General features: G+C 38.8%; 1 protein-coding gene across 1 annotated transcript; it reads right to left on the bottom strand.

Moving 5' to 3' along the window:
* Window positions 1-14,798: 14,798 nt before the first annotated feature.
* On the bottom strand, window positions 14,799-15,359 carry LOC135626009 (pectinesterase inhibitor-like). The gene has a single exon (XM_065131199.1). It carries the CDS (start codon window positions 15,357-15,359, stop codon window positions 14,799-14,801), a length of 561 nt encoding a protein of 186 aa, XP_064987271.1.
* Between the last annotated feature and the right edge of the window lie 6,583 nt (window positions 15,360-21,942).

Raw genomic sequence — 21,942 nt, forward strand, 5'->3', positions numbered from 1 at the left:
TTCGACTATGTGTCATATGCAACTTGTGAGCCTTGCATTCGTGGAAAACTGACCAACTCTCCATTTAGTGGAACTGGAGAGAGAGCCACTGAGTTGTTGGAACTGATACATAGTGATGTATGTGGACCCATGTCAACTCATGCCATTGGAGGTTACTCCTACTTCATTACATTTACTGATGATTTCTCAAGGTATGGATATGTGTACTTAATGAAGTACAAGTCCGAGGCCTTTGAGAAATTCAGAGAGTATAAGAATGAGGTGGAGAACCAGACTGGAAAGAGTATCAAAACTCTTCGATCAGATCGAGGAGGTGAGTACTTAAGTACAGAGTTTACTCACTTCCTCAAGGACCATGGGATATTATCCCAATGGACACCTCCTTATACACCTCAGCTCAATGGTGTCTTTGAAAGGAGAAATCGTACATTATTAGATATGGTACGGTCCATGATGAGTTTCGCTGACCTACCCATCTCATTCTGGGGATATGCCCTAGAAACCGCAGCTTACCTTCTGAACAGAGTTCCAACTAAGTCGGTGGTGTCTACACCATATGAGATATGGAAAGGGAAGAAGCCTGATCTTAAGGTTGTTAAGATTTGGGGCTGCTCTGCCCATGTTAAAAGACACAACCCCGATAAGTTAGAATCAAGGACAGGGCGATGTAAATTTGTGGGATACCCCAAGGAAACTTGTGGGTATTACTTCTATCATCTCGAGGACCAAAAGGTCTTTGTAGCTAAGAGAGCAGTGTTCCTTGAGAAGGAACACATTCTTGACGGAGACAGTGGGAGAATAATAGAATTGAGCGAGGTTGGAGAACCAAGCTCAAGCACCACTCTACAGCTCGAGTCTGTTCAGGTACCTAATACACAAGTATCAACTTTACGCAGGTCTGATAGAGTATCCCATCCTCCTGAGAGATATGTGGGACATATTAGAGCAGAGGATGTAGAGGATATTGATCCTCAGACCTACGAGGAGGCTATTATGAGTATAGACTCCGGGAAGTGGAAAGAAGCCATGAATTCTGAGATGGATTCTATGTACTCCAATAAGGTTTGGAACCTAGTTGATGCACCCGAAGGTATTGTACCCATCGGTTGCAAGTGGATCTTTAAGAAAAAGATCGGAGTAGATGGAAAGGTAGAGACCTATAAAGCAAGGCTAGTGGCTAAGGGGTATCGTCAAAGGCAAGGTGTTGACTACGACGAAACTTTCTCACCCGTAGCAATGCTAAAATCCATCAGAATTCTATTGGCTATTGCAGCACACTATGATTATGAGATCTGGCAGATGGATGTGAAAACCGCATTCCTCAACGGGAACCTGGAGGAGGAGGTGTATATGATGCAACCTAAGGGATTCGTGTCCAAGAACTGCCCAGATAAGGTGTGTAGGCTGCTTAGATCCATTTATGGACTAAAGCAAGCTTCCCGAAGTTGGAACATAAGATTTGATGAGGCAATCAGATCTTATGACTTCGTTAAGAACGAAGATGAGCCTTGTGTATACAAAAAGGTAAGTGGGAGCGCTATCACCTTTTTGGTGTTATATGTGGATGACATCCTCATCATTGGGAATGACGTAGGAATGCTATCCACAGTAAAGACTTGGTTATCTAGACACTTCTCCATAAAGGACTTAGGGGAAGCATCCTATATCTTGGGGATTAGAATCTATAGAGATAGATCTAAGAGGATGCTTGGCTTGTCCCAGTCCAGGTACATAGAAACCATTGTCAAAAGTTTTGGCATGAAAAATTCCAAGAAAGGGCGAACATGAATATGATACCTTATGCCTTAACAATAGGGTCTATCATGTATGCCATGCTATGTACTAGGCCTGATATAGCGCATGCTCTGAGTGTCACGAGTAGGTATCAGGCGGATCCAGGCTTGGAGCACTGGAAAGCAGTAAAGTGTATCCTTAAGTACTTGAGAAGGACTAAGGATCTTTTACTAGTATATGGAGGTAATAGCCTTAAAGTTGAAGGCTACACTGACTCAAGTTTTCAGTCTGATGTCGATGATAGCAAGTCGAATTCAGGGTATGTGTACACCTTGAATGGAGGAGCAGTGTGCAGGAAGAGTTCCAAGCAAGATACCACTGCTGACTCGACCACAGAGGTGGAGTACATTGCTACATCAGATGCAGCAAAGGAGGGAGTCTGGGTGAAGAAGTCCATCACAGATTTGGGAGTCGATACAAATAGCGACAAGTCGACTTCCTTATATTGCGACAACTATGGGGTGATTACTCAAATAAGGGAACCCGGGTCTTATCAGAAGTGTTCTGAGGAGGTTCCAGCTTATAAGAGAGATCGTAACCCGAGGAGATGTAGCAATGGAAAGAGTTCCATCCGAAGATAACATTGCAGATCCACTGACAAAGCCGTTGTCTCATTCTGTCTTTGAGCGTCACAGGGGTCTGATGGGGATCAAACACATAGGTGATTGGCTTTAGGTCAAGTGGGAGATTGCTAGTCATAAGTGCCCAGCAAGCCAATCACGTGAGTGATGGCACGTGTGACTTGAATCAGAATCTTTTTGCTTATTATATTTTGGCGTATATCACTTTATAACTATTGCATAAATGCATATATATTGTGATGTCCTTGGATTTGTGCAATGGGAATCGGATCGTGATGAGATCACGATAATGAGACCGATTCACCTTTAAACACATATCCTAAATAATCCCGGTCATAGGTTACTCGAGAGGGACATCGTGATAACCAGATAGACTGGTGTGCTGTATACCCGTCCATATGATGGATGCAGCTGGTCTCATAGCTGCTCGTGTAGGGACACTAGGGATACAGTACAGGTGCTCATTGGAGAATGAGTTCACTGATTGATCCGCTTACGGAATGCTGGATGGTTGATGATGCCTTATTGTCAGACAACGATTCCGTAGTCCTAGTGGTGTATCTGGTTCTTAGACTTGAGACACCAAGGATGTCCTGTATGAGTGCTCCGCTCTTTGATACCAGACTTATAAGTTTGGCTGTTCCCAGATCTAGTACAGCTGGTCATTGGGAGTGGTAGTCGACCTTACGAGGGCTATTGAGTGTCGACAGAGGATCATCCACTCTCGGCATCATGAGAGGAATATCCCATGTGTTCTTGCTCAGACAAATCCCTGGCCAGGGTCATTCGGGTTGAGAGAGAAAGAGTTCTCCGGGAGAATCCGATTAGAGCGAGACTCGAGTAGAAACCGTATGGGTCTGACAGCACCATGCTCGTTATACGGTCTCTGGGATATTAGATGGATGAGGGACTATAGGTACATGGTAACTGAGGACAGACAGGTCCAATGGATTGGATTCCCCTGTATCGTCTGGGGACTACGGCGTAGTGGCCTAGTACTTCCGTAGTCGATGAGTCGAGTGAATTATTACAGAGATAATAATTCACTGAGTTAGAAGGAGTTCTGACAGGTATGACTCACGGCCAGCTCGATATTGGGCCTAGAGGGTCACACACATATGGTAGGCATTGCGATGAGTAGAGGTTCGGATATGAGATATCCGACGGAGCCCTTGTCTTATTGGATGCAGATCCAATACCCACTAGGGAAAGGACCCATTAGGGTTTTGACACGGGATCTCTATAAATAGGAGGGATTCACAGCCTCATAGGCTAGAGTCTTTGCTTGCCCTTCCTATTCTCCTCTCCCTCTCCACCTCAGAGGAGGCCTGGAGTTTTGAGGAGCGTCGTCGCAACCCTGCTGTGTGGATCACCGCTAGAGAGGAGGACGCTTGACCTCCTTAACCCTCTCCTAAGGATCTGCAAGGAAACAGGGATATATGATCTCCCTAGGTAACACAATCTCTATACGCAGTTTTGTGTTTTTGCGGATTTTGCGCACCAATCTTCGCACGACGATGAACATCTTTTTGGGAATCGGGGATTTTTGTTTTCTTGTTCTTCCGCTGCGCATATGATGTCGCCCCCCCTATGATTTTCCAACAAGTTTCACATGTTTTCACGCACCAATCTTCGTAGGACGATGAACACCTTTTTGAGAAAGTTGGGGTTTCTGTTTTCTGTTCTTCCATTGTAAATGTGATGTTACATCTAGATTTCCCTACACAAGTGGCAGAGTAGAGATAGGAATGAGAGGGACAAATGTAAGTGGAGTTTGTTGAGCTAATTGAGTAAGTTAAGATACAGAGCAATGGTTTAGACTATCCCTATCAAAACTTGTATTTGTTGTAGTGTGAAAGGTTTCTACAAGAATGATTATAGTTGCTAGAGGATATAGTTGGGTGTAAAAGTTATTAAAAAAGATTAGGTCGGGAATAGGTGGCGAGATTTGTCTAATCGACACCCCTATTTGACCTTGATTTAGATTATAGAGCATTTGGGGCTGTTAGGGTTGATCGATGGAGGTTTTGGGGGTCCTATAAGATTTCTTTGAGATATAATGGTTGATCCTCCTTCTAGCGTCAAATTGTTAAATTCGATTCTGGGTTGAGTTGGAAAGTCAACTCGGATTTAATCTAATTTCTTTTTGAGTCGATATTTGGGAAAATACGCTAAGTTGGACTCTTAACCCAGCAAAACTAAGATGAGGGGTAATCCTAATAACACTCATTCGATGCTCAGTCCGAGTTGGGAAAATAATGGTTTCGAATGAGCCAAACTAGTTGGATAAGTCCAACTAGTCTAGCACGCTTGTAACTTTTTCAATATGTCTAAGCATATATGGATGGCTCCTGAGGGGCCATTACACTATTAGGATGATTGCAGCCGTTGGTTGTAATACTTAAATCCATACTTGTCACTAAATTGTTTGCCAATTAGTCATGTATTCACAAAAAATTACACTTCGATATATGTCAATTGATAGTGTGTCCACATAAAAATGAGATCATTGTTGGATAATGCATGATACTAGCAACTAAGATATGATATAATGCTAATATATCAACCATTGTTAGGATCAAGAGCACTAAGAGAGGGGGGGGTGAATTAGTGCAGCAGAAAACTTTCGACGATTAAAACTGCATTCGTACGATAAGAGCGATTTCAGTAGAAAAGCCGATTCATAAATCACTTTAACTTGTGATCACGTAGGATGCAATTAAAGCAAGTCTATGAAGGCAGTTTGCTGTTATGATGGAAATTAGAATGTAAGCGTAAACTGAAATATGATGTTTGTACGATAAAACTGATTTATGTCTAAATGCCGATTCGGAAAATACTAAACTGTGAAACACGATCGTAAATGCGCAGAAGGCAGTAAGCTATTGAGGAGGTTTGCAGTAAAGATAATATGCTCAAAGTAAATGCAAACCAGAGAGCACTGTAATTTTAGAGTGGTTCGGTCAATCTTGACATACATCCACTTCTGGCTTCCTCCACCAACGAGGTCACCAATGTCCACTAGAGGCCTTCCTTCAATAGGCGAAGGCCAACCACCCTTTTATAGTTTCACTCCTTTTGACGAGCTTAGGAGACAACCCTTATAGAATTTTCTCTCCTCTCTTGAAAGATCAGAACTTGGAAGAAAAGAGGGAGGAGAACTTCTAACTTATACAACACTTTTGAGCTCTAAAAATCATAGAGTAAGATCAAGATTTTGGTGGTTTTTGGTTACTCTGTCATTGCTGAAAGGGTGGGGTATTTATAGGCCCTAACCCAATTTGAATTTCGAGCTCAAAACTATCAATTTCTGGAATTTCGGGGTCTGGCGGTTGCATCGCTTGACTGGGGCGGTTACACTGCCTGGCAAAGCTCGAAGACTGAGCCTCTGGGCGGTGCCACCTCCTGCTAGGGGCGGTTGCACCTCCTGCCAGAGCTCGGAGACTGAGTTCAGGCGGTGCCACAGCTTGACTGGGGCGGTTGCACCTCTGTCAGCGACGGTTGCACCGCCCAGCCAGAGCTCGGAGACTGAGCCCTGAGCGGTGCCACTGTCGACCCAGGCGATGCCACCTTTGGCCAAGAAATCTGGGTTCGAATGGGCTAATCCATTCGGCCCAATTTGTGTCTGTCAAGGGCCCAATTGCCCCAAGATTAAGTTAATGGGATCACCTCCCATTTCTAACTTAATCATCGTGCTAACTATGATTTTTCTTAAGACATTTACTACAACTTGCTCTAGTGCGTCAATCGCTTCTTCCGGTAAGCTTCCTACGAACTTTCGTCGATCATCCGATGAACCCTCAGTGATGCTCCTGCGGACTTCCGGCAAACTCCTGGACTTACGATGATCCACTTGGCGAGTTCCGACGAGCTTCTTTTGGCAAGCTCCTGGACTTCTCGGATTTGTTCTCGCAAAACCTCCGACGACCATTTGGACTTCTGTCGAACTCTCGAACTCCCACCGTGATCATAGTTTTGACTCCGGCGCAACTCCTGCTACATGTCTTACTTTCATCGTAGTTAATCCTACACACTTATCTCAACATATGGATTAAATAACAAATGACAATTGACGTCATCATCAAAATTCGAGATTCAATAATCTCCCCCTTTTTGATGATGACAATCAATTGATAACGGAGTCAACCTTAACTCCCCCTATCTATGTGCCATAATTGAGATAAGTCATTCTTGAATTCAAAGCCTTTGAATTCAAGAGACATATTGATAAGTTAAAATCATTTAACCTTATCAATACTCCCATCATGATTCCCATCATGATGTATCTCTCTGAAAATGATGTATGATGTCAAGGCTTGACATCCATTTTCAAATTTCAAATGTGAATGATGGTAATGATAGCAATTTATCATATGGTAAGATATCAACATGTAAAATTTTGAAGTAAGATTTTGATATCTTAACATGATGCACACATTTCAAGTATTTTAGCAATCATAGCATTTCATCACATGGTAAGATATCAACACGTAGGACTACGATGCAAGTACTTGATATCTTAACATGATGCACACATTTCAAATATTTTCACAATCATAGCATTTCATCACATGGTAAGATATCAACACGTAAAATTACGATGCAAGTTCTTGATATCTTAACATGATGCAAATATGGCAATCATAGCAAACATGGCATAATGCAAATATGGCAATCATAGTTATCATCAATTCATATATTTTCGATGATGCAAGCATGGTATAATCATAGCATCAATACTCATATATCTGCTTCTTTCAACATAATATGGCATTTATAGCATCAATTCATATATTTCTCCCCCTTTGTCATCAACAAAAAGGAGAACGATATAAACAACTTTTAAATATACGTGTTATGCCATAAGTAGGTTCATGTCATTTATCTATATAGAGTGATAGGATATAAATTATACAAACATTTCAAGAAAAACATGACATGAAGATTATAGAGTGAAAACTTCTTCCTTTTTATTTGTTATTATCTTTTTGCATGAAGGAGGAAAGCTATTTGTGTAGTTCAAATCGATAGGATATTTAAGGCATGCTTTACAAAGATCAGGATATTTATATGAATCAAATCCTTGCATATAAAAATATCTTCCTTTTATAAGAAGAAATCATCAAATCTATTTCTCAAAGAGAATATTTTTCATATGATAAGTCTAAAAGATATGCATTTGCTAAATGATTATATTTGTCAAAAATCAATGATGTGAATCAAACTATATGTGACATATGTTTATTAAGTCCGAAAGAGAATAATGTATTCATGAAATCCGATTGGAACTGAAAATTTAATTTAACACTTTCATGCAATCGGACAAGACTATACAATCATGAAGACATGCTTATTGTTATGGAAATTTTTGTATTAATTTCCAACATGTTATTTTAGGCATGTAATGGCAATTAAGTGATTTGATCATTCAATCAATAAAGTCCGAATAATAATTTTAACAAGTTTATTCATTCGGACAATTAACATTCCTAATTCTCTTGTAATGAAATCAAATTGTTCTTCACTTAGAGGTTTTGTAAAAATAACAGCTAGTTGATGCTTAGTATATATGAACTCTATGATTACATCATGATTAGTAACATGATCTCGTATAAAGTGATATCTAATATCAATATGTTTTGTTCTTGAGTGTTGAATGAGATTCTTTGTTAAACATATTGCACTCATGTTATCACATTTAATGGGAATGTTTTTAAGATATACTTTATAATCTTCTAAGGTGTTTTTCATCTACACAACTTGTGCACAGCATGCACTAGCTACAATATATTCAGCTTCGGTTGTTGATAGTGCAACCGAGTTTTGTTTCTTAGATGACCAGGAAACAAGGGAATGTCCCAAAAATTGACATGTTCCTGATGTGCTTTTTCTATCTAGTCTACACCCAGCAAAATCCGCATCAACATAAGCAATTAACTCAAAATTTTTGGATTTTGGATACCATAATCCTAGATTTGTGGTACCTTTAAGATATCTAAGTATTCTTTTAACAGCTTTGAGATGAGATATCTTAGGGTTTGATTGAAACCTAGCATAAAGTCCTACACTGAACATGATATCTGGTCTAGTTGTAGTGAGATAAAGTAAACTTCCTATCATACCCCTATAAGTTTTTTTATTGAAGTTTTCTCCACTCTCATCAACTTCTAACTTAGTGGAGGTGCTCATAGGGGTGTTAATAGCTTTTGAGCTATCCATATTAAATATTTTCAGTAGATCTAAAGCATATTTAGTTTGACTAATAAAGATGTCATTGCTTAGTTGCTTAATTTGTAAGCCTAAGAAAAAGGTTAATTCTTCTATCAAACTCATTTCAAATTCGAGACTCATGGTTTTAGCAAAAGATTCACAAAGAGATTCATTTGTAGAACCGAAGATAATATCATCAATATAAATTTGAACAATGAGAAAATTATTTTCAAAATTCTTGATAAACAATGTAGTATCAACCTTGCCTTTTGTGAAATTATTTTCAATAAGAAAAGAACTAAGTCTCTCACACCAAGCCCTAGGGGCTTGTTTTTTAACCATAGAGAGCTTTAGTTAATTTAAACACATGATTAGGGAGGCTATTATTTTCAAATCCAGGAGGTTATTCAACATAAACTTCTTCAAAAATAAAACCGTTAAGAAAAGCGCTTTTAACATCCATTTGAAACAACTTAAAATTATTACTACTAGCATAGGCAAGGAGCATCCTTATAGCTTCTAATCGAGCCACAGGAGCGAAGGTTTCTTCGTAATCGATACCTTCTTCTTGGTTGAAACCTTTGGCCACTAATCTAGCCTTGTTTCTAACCACGATACCATATTCATCTTGCTTGTTTCTAAAGACCCATTTAGTGCCAATAACTAAATGGTCATTTGGCCTATGAACAAGCTTTCATACGTCATTTCTCTCAAATTGATTTAATTTATCTTGCATTGTGATAATCCATGAATCATCTTTCATGGCTTCGTCAATACATTTAGGTTCAATTTGGGAGAAAAAAGTGGCGTTGGCACAAAAATTTTTAAGAGAAGAATGTGTCTGAACCCCCTTTGATGTGTCTCCTAAGATTAGCTCCTTAGGAAGAGCATCTACATACTTCCAATCCTTGGGTAAGGATGTTTCGGAAGTGGATGCATCCAAGTTGCTAGTTGGAGAAGGGGTTTCATTTAAATTTAAAGAATCGAAGTTAACATCATAATCAAAATCATTTTTCTTGATTTTGGAAATCTTATTGAAAACAACATGAATGGATTCTTCAATAATTAAAGATCTTTTATTGAAGATACGAAAAGCTTTAGAAACTGAAGAATAACCAAGAAAAATTTCTTCATCGAATTTAGCATGAAATTTTCCTAAGGCATCTTTTTCATTCAAGATAAAACACTTACACCTAAAAACTTTAAAATATGAAACATTGGGTTTTTTATTGTTCCACAACTCATAGGGAGTTTTGGTGAGTAAGGGTCTTACTAAAACTCTATTCAAAATATAGCATGTAGTGTTTACGGCTTCGGCCCAAAAATATTTGGGTAGGCTATGTTCATTCAACATGGTTCTTGCCATTTCTTATAAATTTCTATTCTTTCTTTCTACTACTCCATTTTGTTGAGGATTTCTTGGAGTAGAGAAGTTGTGGTTGTATCCATTAGATTCACAAAATTCTTGGAAATCATGGTTTTGAAATTCACCACCGTGATCACTTCGAATTGATGAAATCATAATACCCTTTTCATTTTGAACAAGTTTATAAAACTTGGTGAAATATCTAAAGCATTCATTTTTGTGTTTCAAGAAATAAGTTCATGTATATCTACTATAGTCATCCACAATGACGAAGGCGTATTTGCTACCTCCTAGGCTTAATGTAGTGATTGGTCCGAACAAGTCCATATGGATCAATTGTAATGGCCTAGATGTGCTTATTTGATTCTTAGATTTGAAACTACTCTTAATTTGTTTTCCTAATTGACAAGCATCACACACATTATCTTTGATGAACTTGATGTGAGGAATTCCTCGTACAAGTTCTTTGGATGATATTTGAGTGATTAGTTTCATGCTAGCATGACCTAATCTCCTATGCCAAAGCCAAGCATCCTCATTCAAAACTGAGAAACATACTTCATTGCAAAGATCATTGATGTTAATGGTGTATACGTTATTCTGCTTTAATACAATCATAGATGTGTTTTTGTGTGGTTTTTCAATGATGCAAGCATTAGATTCAAATTTGATGATATATCCTTTATCACATAATTGACTAATACTCAAGAGGTTATATTTTAAACCATCAACTAACAAAACATCTTCAATAAAGAAATTGGATTTGTTACCTATGGTTCCTTTGCCAATGATTTTACACTTGTTGTTGTCTCCGAAGTTGACATTAGCCTTCGTCTATGCTAATGAGCTTAGAGAATTGAGATGGATCTCTGGTTATATGCCTTGAGCATCCACTATCAAGGTACCATCTCTTGCTCCTAGCTAGTGATGGTATATGTCTCTACAAGAAAGGATAATTTTTAGGTACCCATTTACTTTTAGGTGCCTCAAAAACTGATCTACATTGTTTGTCATGTTGCATAGAGTTTATCATGGTTCCTTTAGGAACCTAAATAAATTTGTTCGGACTAATTTTCTTGAATGGACAATAATGCGTTTGGTGTCCATGTTTGTAACAAAAGTTGCATTTACTTTAGTGTCGAACATGTAGGATGGGGCCTTTTATGAAGGTGGTTGGATTTTGGTGAGGATTCTCACAAATCCGATTCCACTTCTTTTGGGAATGTGACCCTTATTTGTAAGGATCATGTTCAAAGACTTGCTACCAACCTCGAATTTCTTCAAGGTGTCCTTAAGTAGCAAGTTTTCCTTTTGGATAGTTTCTAGATCATGGTATTTTATACAAGAACCTAAACTATCATGATATTTAGTTTTTAACTTATCGAAATTACAAGTAAGACTATCATGCTCCTTTTTAAGCAATTTATATTTTCTACTGATAATCTTGCATTCATCAAATAAGTCATGGAAGGCATTTAATAACTCATCAAATGATAAATCTGCATCAATTAAATTTGTTACCTCCTCTCCTATGGCCATTAAGGCGTAATGAGTAACTTGCTCGGTGTTAGACTCCTCTTCTTCGGATGCGCTCGAGTCATCCCACGTTGCTTTGAGCGCCTTCTTCTTTGATGTTCTCTTCTTGGCTTGGGGATAATCACTTTTGTAGTGTCCCGGCTTTTTGCACTCGTAGCAAATAACTTAGTCCTTTTTGGGTTCAAGTTTATTTTTTGTGTCATTTTTAAACTTGTTTCTCTTAATGATTTTTTGAATTTCCCTGTTAGAAGTGCCAAGTCATTATCACAGTCCTCATCACTTGAGTTTTCTCTCAAGTGGTCATCTAAAGTTCTAAGTGTCATATCCTTCCTGTTCTTTGGAAGGATGTCTTCTTGCTCTTCATGAGCCTTGCATGTCATTTCATAGGTCATTAATGACCCGATTAGTTCTTCAAGAGGGAAGTTGTTTAAATCTTTAGCCTCTTGAATAGTAGTGACTTTAAGGTCCCAACTCTTGGGAAGGGATCTTAGAATCTTATTTACGAGCTCAAAATCCGAAAAATTTTTGCCGAGTCCTTTTAGACCATTGACGACATCCGTGAAACGGGTGTACATGTCGCCAATAGTCTCACTCGGTTTCATTCGGAAAAGTTCAAAAGAGTGTATCAAAAGATTGATTTTTGACTCTTTCACTCTACTTATTTCTTCGTTAGTCACTTCGAGTGTATGCCAAATATCAAATGCAGTTTCACAAATCGAAACAGGTTAAACTCATTTTTATCAAGCGCACAAAATAAGGCATTCATAGCCTTTGCATTAAGAGTAAAAGTCTTCTTCTCCAATTCATTCCAATCGATCATTGGAAGAGAAGACTTCAAAAATCCATTTTCGACAAGATTCCAAAGTTCAAAGTCCATTAAAATAAGGAAGATCCTTATTCGGGTCTTCCAATAGGTGTAGTCTATCCCATTGAACATGGGTGGACGTGTAATAGAATGGCCCTCTTGGTTTCCGGCGTATGCCATCTCTCTTGGGTTTTAATCCATTTGAGAGTTAACCCCGCTCTGATACTAATTGTTAGGATCAAGAGGACTAAGAGGGGGGGGGGGGTGAATTAGTATAGCGGAAAACTTTCGACGATTAAAACTACGTTCGTACGATAAGAGCGATTTCAGTAGAAAAGCCGATTCGTAAATCACTTTAACTTGTGATCAAGCAGGATGCAGTTAAAGCAAGTCTATGAAGGCAGTTTGCAGTTATGATGGAAATTAGAATGTAAGCATAAATTGAAATATGATGTTCGTACGATAAAACAGATTTACGTCTAAACACCGATTCGAAAAATTCTGAACTTTGAAACACGATCGTAAATGCGTAGAAGGAAGTAAGCTATTGAGGAGGTTTGCAGTAAAGATAATATGCTCAAAGTAAATGCAAACCAGAGAGCACCACAATTTTAGAGTGGTTCGGTCAATCATGACCTACACCGACGAGGTCACCGATGTCCACTAGAGGCCTTCCTTCAATAGGCGAAGGCCAACCACCATTTTACAATTTCACTCCTTTTGATGGGCTTAGGAGACAACCCTTACAGAATTTTCTCTCCTTGCTTGAAAGATCAGAACTTGGAAGAAAAGAGGGAGGAGAACTTCTAACTCATACAACACTTTTGAGCTCTAAAAATCACAGAGTAAGATCAGAATTTCGGTGGTTTTTTGTTACTCTGTCTTTGCTGAAAGGGTGGGGTATTTATAGGCCCCAATCCAATTTGAATTTTGAGCTCAAAACTATCAATTCCCGGAATTCCGAGGTCTGGCGGTTGCATCACCTGACTAGGGCGGTTGCACCGCTTGGCAAAGCTCGAAGACTGAGCCTCTGTGCGGTGCCACCTCTTGTTAGGGGCGGTTGCACCTTTATCAAAGGTGGTTGCACCGCCCAGCCAGAGCTTGGAGACTGAGCCCTGGGCGGTACCACCGCCGACCCAGGCGGTGCCACCTCTGGCCAAGAAATCTGGGTCCGAATGGGCTGATCCATTCGGCCCAATTTGGGTCTGTCAAGGGCCCAATTGCCCCAAGATTAAGTTAATGGGATCACCTCCCATTTCTAACTTAATCATCGTGCTAACTATGATTTTTCTTAAGATATTTACTGCAACTTGCTCCGGTGCGTCAATCGCTTCTTCCAGCGAGCTTCCGGTAAACTTCCGTCGATCATCCGATGAACCCTTGGTGATGCTCCTACGGACTTCCAATAAACTCCTGGACTTACGACGATCCACTTGGTGAGTTCCGACGAGTTTCTTTTGACAAGCTTCTGGACTTCTCGGATTTGTTCCTGCAAAACCTCCGACGACGATCCGGACTTCCGTCGAACTCTCGAACTCCCACCGTGATCATAGTCTTGACTCCGGTGCAACACCTGCTGCATGTCTTACTTTCATCGTAGTTAATCCTGCATACTTATCTCAACATATGGATTAGATAATAAATGAGAATTGACGTCATCATCAAAATCCGAGATTCAATAACCATATCAATGACCATTGAAATCAAATTAAAAGTATAAAAGTATACACGTGTTTGCTAAAAAGTCAAAAGATACAATAGAGTTCGTTTGACAGTTTTATAATTTAAAATTTTGAATTGAATATATATATATATATATATATATATATATATATATATTTATCGCTGATCTTTAAAATTCATTCTAATACAGAATATTTGCCGATATTTTAGATTTTGTTTATATTTTATATTTTTTCGCTCAAGATAATGGTGGATAACATCCTTTTATTAATTAATTGATAACATGATTGTACTCCTTAAATCAATAATTTTCATCATTTATAGATGAAATCAGGAGATTATGAACCAACTTGGTGCAACTTGAGTGTCACATAGGATTTATTTCAAGACCCAAAGAGTGTCAAATTAAGCCCAATAAAGACCGGTAAACATCCAATGGTACTCTAAACTCGTGCAATGTAGCTGTAAACCCCGACGGTGAGTTGTGCTACATTGAGCTTACTTGCCATCAATTCATATACATATCATAATATATAAATTATTTAAGTTTAGTTTCTCTCATATTTTTCGTTTGTTATCACTTCTCCATGTTTTTGCTTTTTTTACTATTCTCGAACTGGTTATAATTTTAATGGAGTTTATTTCTGGGGTAAATGCTATAGAATTAAACGTTTATTGTTAGCTTTACTGTCAACTTCTTAGATTGCCAGCAGTATAGACTGAAATTTTAAGCTCGAAATGCCTTCATCAACTCCATCAATTCTGTACTTCACAAGCAACACACCGATGAAACCAAACAATTTGGAAGGCACAGCCAAAGAGGTCAACCAAGAAGACCGGTGATCGCAATGGAGTTGCTGCAGAGCTTGCCGAAGTACTGGTTTCTCTCCGTCAACGGCGACCGCAGACCCGGCTTCTCCCCGAACCCGCTCTCGCAGGTGTCCGAGTTGGTCATGGCACCGGCCAACAGCACGTTCACCGTGTCGTACGACCCTCGCCGCAGAGCACCCGCGGACTCGTGCAGATCGTCCACCGCTTCGCCGTACTCCTCCAGGCAGTCAGCGAGGCACCCGGACGTGTAGGTGTCGTTGGCAATGCCGTCGTGCCTGCTCAAGCTCCTCGCGTACGACAACGTCGCCTTGGCGTGGGCGATGCAGGCATCGAGCGAGATGGCGGCGAGCCCGTGCAGGTCGGCGCTGCGGCTTCCGCGGCGGGACGTGAGGGTGGACATGCAGACGTCTAAGTACGGCGTGCGGTTGCACGTCGCAGCGATCAGGTCATCGGAATTGTCTGGGAGTCCCGAGGCAGCCATGAAGGTGAAGGTGATTGTGAGGAGGCGAGAGAGGGAGAGAGAGGAACAACCTCGGCGAGTGTCCATCTCCATTCACAGCGTCACCCGATCCGGTGCCATGACCGACATCGCAAATATTATCTTCTTTCCCCCGTGAACACAACGCCCACAAGAATTATTAGCTTTGTCTCGAGGGGATCGAGCCTGGCATCATCTGCTTCCAGTCTCTTATCTTTGCCAATATACAGTGCTCGGAGTGTTGTCGTTTCGGCGTAATGATTGAGCTTGTGGAGGTCGGGAGACTCCGAGAGGACGCATTCACGAGAAGAGGAACTAATACAGCAAACCAAATTTAAGAATAATAAGAAGACAAGACACTGTAGATTGGCGTCATGATTCAAAATCCACAGTTTTGAAGCTTCCTCTGCGGAGTGTTGATCAGTTGCTCGAGTTGTTCATCCAATGCGGATATCAATTCGGCGACTAGAGGCGATTAATTAATTCTTGGGTGAATTATCTGAAAAATCCCTTTTATTTTTTAACATATTTTCCTATTTCTTTTTTCTTGATTTCATATATGATGAAAGTGACGTCTTGTAGTGTCATGCACGTTGAATTACAATTAATATAGTAATAAAAATAAAAATAATTTATATATTATCCTCATTTAGTGAGATGATTCATCATATCTATGTGCTGCGGACTTGTTAACCGCTGATTCTTTAGTTGACTTTCTATCTTATGCCTTGAGTCAATGACTCACACGGCTTCTGAAACAATAACAGGAACAAGTAATTCTTTAGCTTCTACTGCCAAACAGACTTCTACGACTGTCTCCTAACCTACCCTCCTTACCTTACTTCCTTAGTTCGAGAGTTAGCTTGCCCCGCCTATCTTTAAATCGGGTATTCCTTTCTATAAGCCTTAAACTCCCTTCTCTCATTCTAAATATCCCGGCTATCATCCTTACTACCCTTAGAGCATCCTGACTCCCCCCTTGAATATAGAAAACGAAAACTAGTGCTACCGAGAACCTTACTACTGCTCCCAATGCTGTCACAGCCGCTTTGAAGCCTGAAATCCCCTTTTCCTATTCTATGACTAACGATCCGGAGCCTTACTTGCTTTGTGAAAAAAGAATCAACTGTTGCCTTCTAAAATAGAGTTGCTGGCAAACAGGCTACCTTGTCATTCAAACTAACTTCCTCCACCTTGAGGCTACCTACGCTAACTACTATATTCTTACTACGATGTCTCTCATTCCTATGCTCTTTATTCTTCTATAACTCCTACTCTTGATCGCGTATACGGATGCTTAGATTTAGTCTCTCGCTCTTATCTGTGAGTCTTCCTTGCCTTGCCTAGATCCCAAGCTAACTCTTATGGCCTTATAGCTTTGCCGGGTAACCTGACTTTATTATCTCATTCCCTGCGGTGTTTCTCCAATTCCCATGCATGCTCTAGCTTAAGACCCGGCAATTACCATTCCTATAGGAGTAATTTCATTCTTTTACTAATGAGTCAACTTCTGCATTCTCAGTTCAATTCCTTATTCTTAGTTATTCCTCTGATAAGTAATAGTTGTTTTGTCTTGCTAGGTGCCTAGCGTATATGAGTGAGTAGAACAGAATAAGTATTAGTCCTTAGTTCATATAAGTAGTAAGTGGGATTCTTTAACTAACAAGTAAAGATCAAAGATGGGAATAGCAGACCCAAACCTAACTCTCTAAATGCAGATTGAGAGTCGAACTACTAAGTTCTTTTTATCAGACTCAACTCACACTCAAGGCAATAAGGTTTTAGGATGCTTAGTTCATTTATTCAATTCATGTCCTTTATTCGTACTATACTATTTGTCTTAGAGCTTGTATCCAAGGACAGGGATCCTTACTTAACTAGAGACTAATGGCCCAATGAGAGCCCAGGTCACATAATTTAGTTTCTTAACAGAGGAACCTAGTGTTCGATCGGTTACTACTCTATATTTGATTGATTGGTCTTGAGGCTATGGACAAACAAGTCAAAGTCACTTCGTTTCTTTTTGTACAAGTAACTTCCCTAAGTATCAAAAATCTCCCTCTATTTATAGTATAGGTCGAAGATATGCATCTATGAATTGAAAGGTCCGTGAATGATCCACTCTGCAATCAGTAGTTATAATCAATAGGTGTTCAAATCATTCATTTAAGTATATGAAATTGAAACCCTTCTTATTGGATGATTATTATACTCTTCCCTAAGACCTAGTTTGTGGGCAAAACATCTTTTTTGGAGAGAGAGACTATTTCACCAATCGAGTCACAGGTAGCTGACATATTCATAACTTTTTTCTATAAAGTGGTGAGGTCCAATCAAATCAATCACTCTTTCATTTCTATGAATCACTTTATTTCTATAGTTCTGAATGAGTAGTGGGAGTGAAGGACTGCGTCCGGACTCTTTTCATTAGGAAGAAAAGCCCAAAGTGAAAATAATCTAAAAAGCGGATGGATAACTTGGTCTTTTAATAACTCTAAATAAGAAGCATCACATAAAAAAACAAAAGGGAATTCCTGCTCTGCTCTGTATGGGATCTCGTTCACATTCATCAAATTTTCATGTATTTCAGAACCTGCCATTGTAGCGCTTTCAAGAGAAACCCTTATAGAAATCCAAACTAAGGATAGCAAAGCATGGGCCTGGCCTATCTCTCTCAATCGGTTGACTTGGGTGTGCGAAACATGCGTTGGTATTTCTAGTTAAAGGCTTCGATCAAACAGGAGTAGAGTACTATCACTGCAGCTGACTTGAGAACAGGAACTAGGGATTCAACTAGGCCAAGACACTACTACAAAGGCAACTAGCCAAGCAATGACTACAAACGCATAACAAGTAATAAACGAGCTATAACTATTTATTCCGGAGTTCTGTCTTCATGGCGGCAGCAACGAATAATGACCACTAGGGAGTTATGAGTAAGTCCTGTGTTTGGGAACTCAATTAATAGAGGAATAAGATCATTAGCTACTATAGGAACAAGATCTAAAGCCGGGTGCTCAATTGTCAGAATTCAACTAGCTGAGGGCAACCATCCCTCGAAAAGGAATAAGGGACCGGTCTTCTTCTCCCACACTTACCGCAAATCGTCCCATAGTAATTACCTATATTCATATTTACCGTAATTTCCCCTTTCCTTCAAAACTTCTTACTGTTGGCTTTGGCTCTGCTTCCTCGCCTCTCCTCTAGATACTATAACTATCCTCTGGCTCTGTAACTCCGGACTCCTTTTACTCTGTACTCCTTTACTAGTAGTTGGAGAAATAAGATAGTAGGAACAATATGAGTAAGTTCAAAAGTCAACTACCCTAGCCCAGTAAATAAATGAAACAACTACCCTTAGTATTGGAATTCAACAAGAGCAGAAAGAGACTTTTTACCAAAACCCAGGATTTATTAAGTCAAGATAGGTGATTTATTTACTTTAAATTGAAGTTTCCCTGGGTGTAAACGATACAAAATCCACCCTATTGTCTGGATTCCTACAATCTAATCTTCCGCTCTCCATTCTTTTAGTCTTAGGTAAGTAGCAAGCGGTTTAATCCTTAAGGGGAGAATGTCCAGCTGTAAGTGGTGCAAGAGAACAAGATAAGGAAGGAGCTGCAAGTTCAATTGCAGGAGACTCGTTTTCCTTACTTATGGCTTCCTTGCCTGTCGACGAAATATTATCTTCAGAAGTTATCTACTCTCAGCCCTAGATCATACCCATCAAAGAATATGGAATATAGTGGATAATATATACCTTAATCATGATTAAAGTAAGAAAGTTTAAGTTTTAAACATCAAGAATATAGTGGATAATAAGTTATTTAGGCATAAATAGTATAATAAAAAATTATATAGAAATATAAATCAAAGAAGAGTGTTATACTAAAAATATTGAGATTGTAGGATGAGTTTTGATAAAAATATTATCTTTATCAAACCAAATTAGACTAAATTAAATTTACTATAACTTTATAATTATATTAGTACAAAAATATAAAAACTTAAAATAAGGTCTAAAGGGATTGAACCCTAGACCTCACAGTAACCTCTTAAGCACCTTCATATTATTTTGACCTTATTCTCTTTATCAACTTAATAACTCATAACTCTTTTTCTTATATTTTAGTTATTCTCTTAGTTTTTCTCGTAGAAGCTAGGAAACCTAACTCTAAGGAAGGTTGAGATAAAAAAATTATAATTATTTCCTTACTATACCTAGGGTTTTGTTTTTATAGATTATAGACTAATATTTACGGCTACTTTTGAGGAATCTAGACTTCAAATTAATAATTGATTCTTAGATATATTTTGTATAAATCCCTTATGGTTTTGAGACCTCTTGTATAACTTTAATTTGAGATCAATATATAGAGTTATGAGTATCTCAATCTAAGATACTCAAAATTCTCTTTTTTCTAAGGTGTTCTATTTAAGTTGAATTAAATATTTTAATGGTATAATTAAGCTCTATCTTTTTAATATATTTTAAAAAATTCTCTAACAATTTTGATGAAATTATAATTGAGTGAATACTATCTTTGTGTAGTAAGATATTATTGAATCTCGGATTTTGATAATGAAATCAATTGATGAATTAATAATCTAATCAATGTGTTGAGATAAGTGATGCAGGATAAACTACGATCGTGAGTTAGGCAAAACGATTAAAGAGGGCCGGAGTCAATGATTGGGCATCAGGCTGGATGAATCGAGTGATACACCGAGGGATCGGACAATGCAGTGAAAGCTCATTGGAAGTTCATCGGGAGTTCCCAAGAAGTTCACCAAGAGTTCGGTTGAACAACTGACATGTCGGACAACCTAGATTACTTGTATCATAATTGTTTTAGTCTTCACTATCATAGTTAAGACTTTAATTTGAGTTAGTTTTAGGAGAAATTCTACTAACTCAATTAGGGGCCAATTGGACTCAAAACAAGGAGAAATTCTACTAACTCAATAATCTAAAAAGCGGATGGATAACTTGGTTTTTAGTCTTCACTATCAAAGCGTCCGGACTCAAAACTTGACATGGCCCATCCAACCACTTGGAGCCATGTCAAGTGATGGCACTACCCAGACTGGGCGATGGAACCACTTGAGGCTTAGCCTCCTAGGTGGTCTAGGCAGTGGTACTACCGATAGTTAATGTTGCCAAGCAATGGTACCGCTTTGTCAGGCGATGGTACCATCCTGTCAAGTGGTGGTACTGCCCTGTTAGTGATAGTACCACCAAACTGGGTGGTGATACTATCTAGTGTCAGTTTACAAGCAGTGGTACTGCCTAGTACCTCGGAAACACGGGATGAGACACTTTTTAGCTCCATTTTTGAAGTCATTGGGGCCTATGAATACCCTACTCTTTCCTGCATGAAAGAACACGAAATTGTGAATGAAATTCTTGAGATTTTTTATTTCAAAATTGTTGAAAATGTACTAAGTGTCATCCTTCTTGTTCTTTAGCTTTGTGATCATTCTAAGAGAGATGTGAAGCTTGTAAAGATTATCTCGTAAACTATAAAAAGAAAGAGTTGTAAGAGGGTAGTTGATCTTCGCATATTGAAGAAAAACTATTAGTGTACACTGGTGGTCTCGATGGAAGAGGAATCGGGAGTGGACATAGGTCACGATGATCGAACCACTATAAATTTGGTGTGCACTCTCTTTCTGCTCTTTATTACGGTTGTTCTCTATTTTAATTGATTATTACATTTACTACAAGTGAAGCACACTTTCTATATCATTTCCGATATGGGTTTCATTGAATCAAACTGTCTAAATCATTGAAGTTTTCCCAATCGACGTAATTTTTATCGTAAGCACTAATTCACCGCCCCCCTCCCTCCTTCTTAGTGCTAATTTCAGTCCTAACAATTGGTATCAAAGCCAAGATTTTTCTCATTTGTTTTAACACCCAAGAGAAATAACTTTTATCGACAATCAAGAGGGTATTTTTATCACTCGTCCTCCTATGTTCAATAGGACGGACTACACGTATTGAAAAAGTAGAATAAGAATTTTCTTGCTTTCTATAGATTTCGAGTTGTGGAACATTGTTGAAAGCGGTTTTGAGAAGTCTTCCAAACCAATGAACAAATGGAATAATTTGGAAAAGAAGACTTTCTCCTTGAATGCTAAAGCGATGAACACTTTATTTTATGCTCTTGATAAAAATAAATTTAATCGGGTTTCTATATATGAAATTGCACATGATATTTGGCACACACTCGAAGTCACACACGAAGGTACAAGTAGAGTTAAAGAGTCAAAAATTAATCTTTTGGTTTATAGCTATGAGTTGTTTCGCAAGAAACCAAGCGAGACATGTACACCCATTTTACGGATGTCGTCAATGGTCTAAAAGCACTTGGTAAAAGTTTTTCTGATTTTGAACTTGTTAACAAAATATTAAGATCCTTTCCAAAAAATTGGGATAATAAAATAATGATAATACAAGAAGCAAAAGACCTAAATAACTTTTCGCTTGAAGAATTTATCGGGTCCGTGATGACCCATGAAATGACGTGTATAGCATATGATGAACTTGAGAACAACCTTCCAAAGAACAAGAAGGATATGACACATAGAACCAAAGAAGGCCACTTGGGTGAAAACTCAAGTGATGATGATGATGATAACTTGGCACTCCTTA

Source organism: Musa acuminata, chromosome BXJ2-10 (assembly GCF_036884655.1).
Source record: "Musa acuminata AAA Group cultivar baxijiao chromosome BXJ2-10, Cavendish_Baxijiao_AAA, whole genome shotgun sequence".
NCBI lineage: Eukaryota > Viridiplantae > Streptophyta > Magnoliopsida > Zingiberales > Musaceae > Musa > Musa acuminata.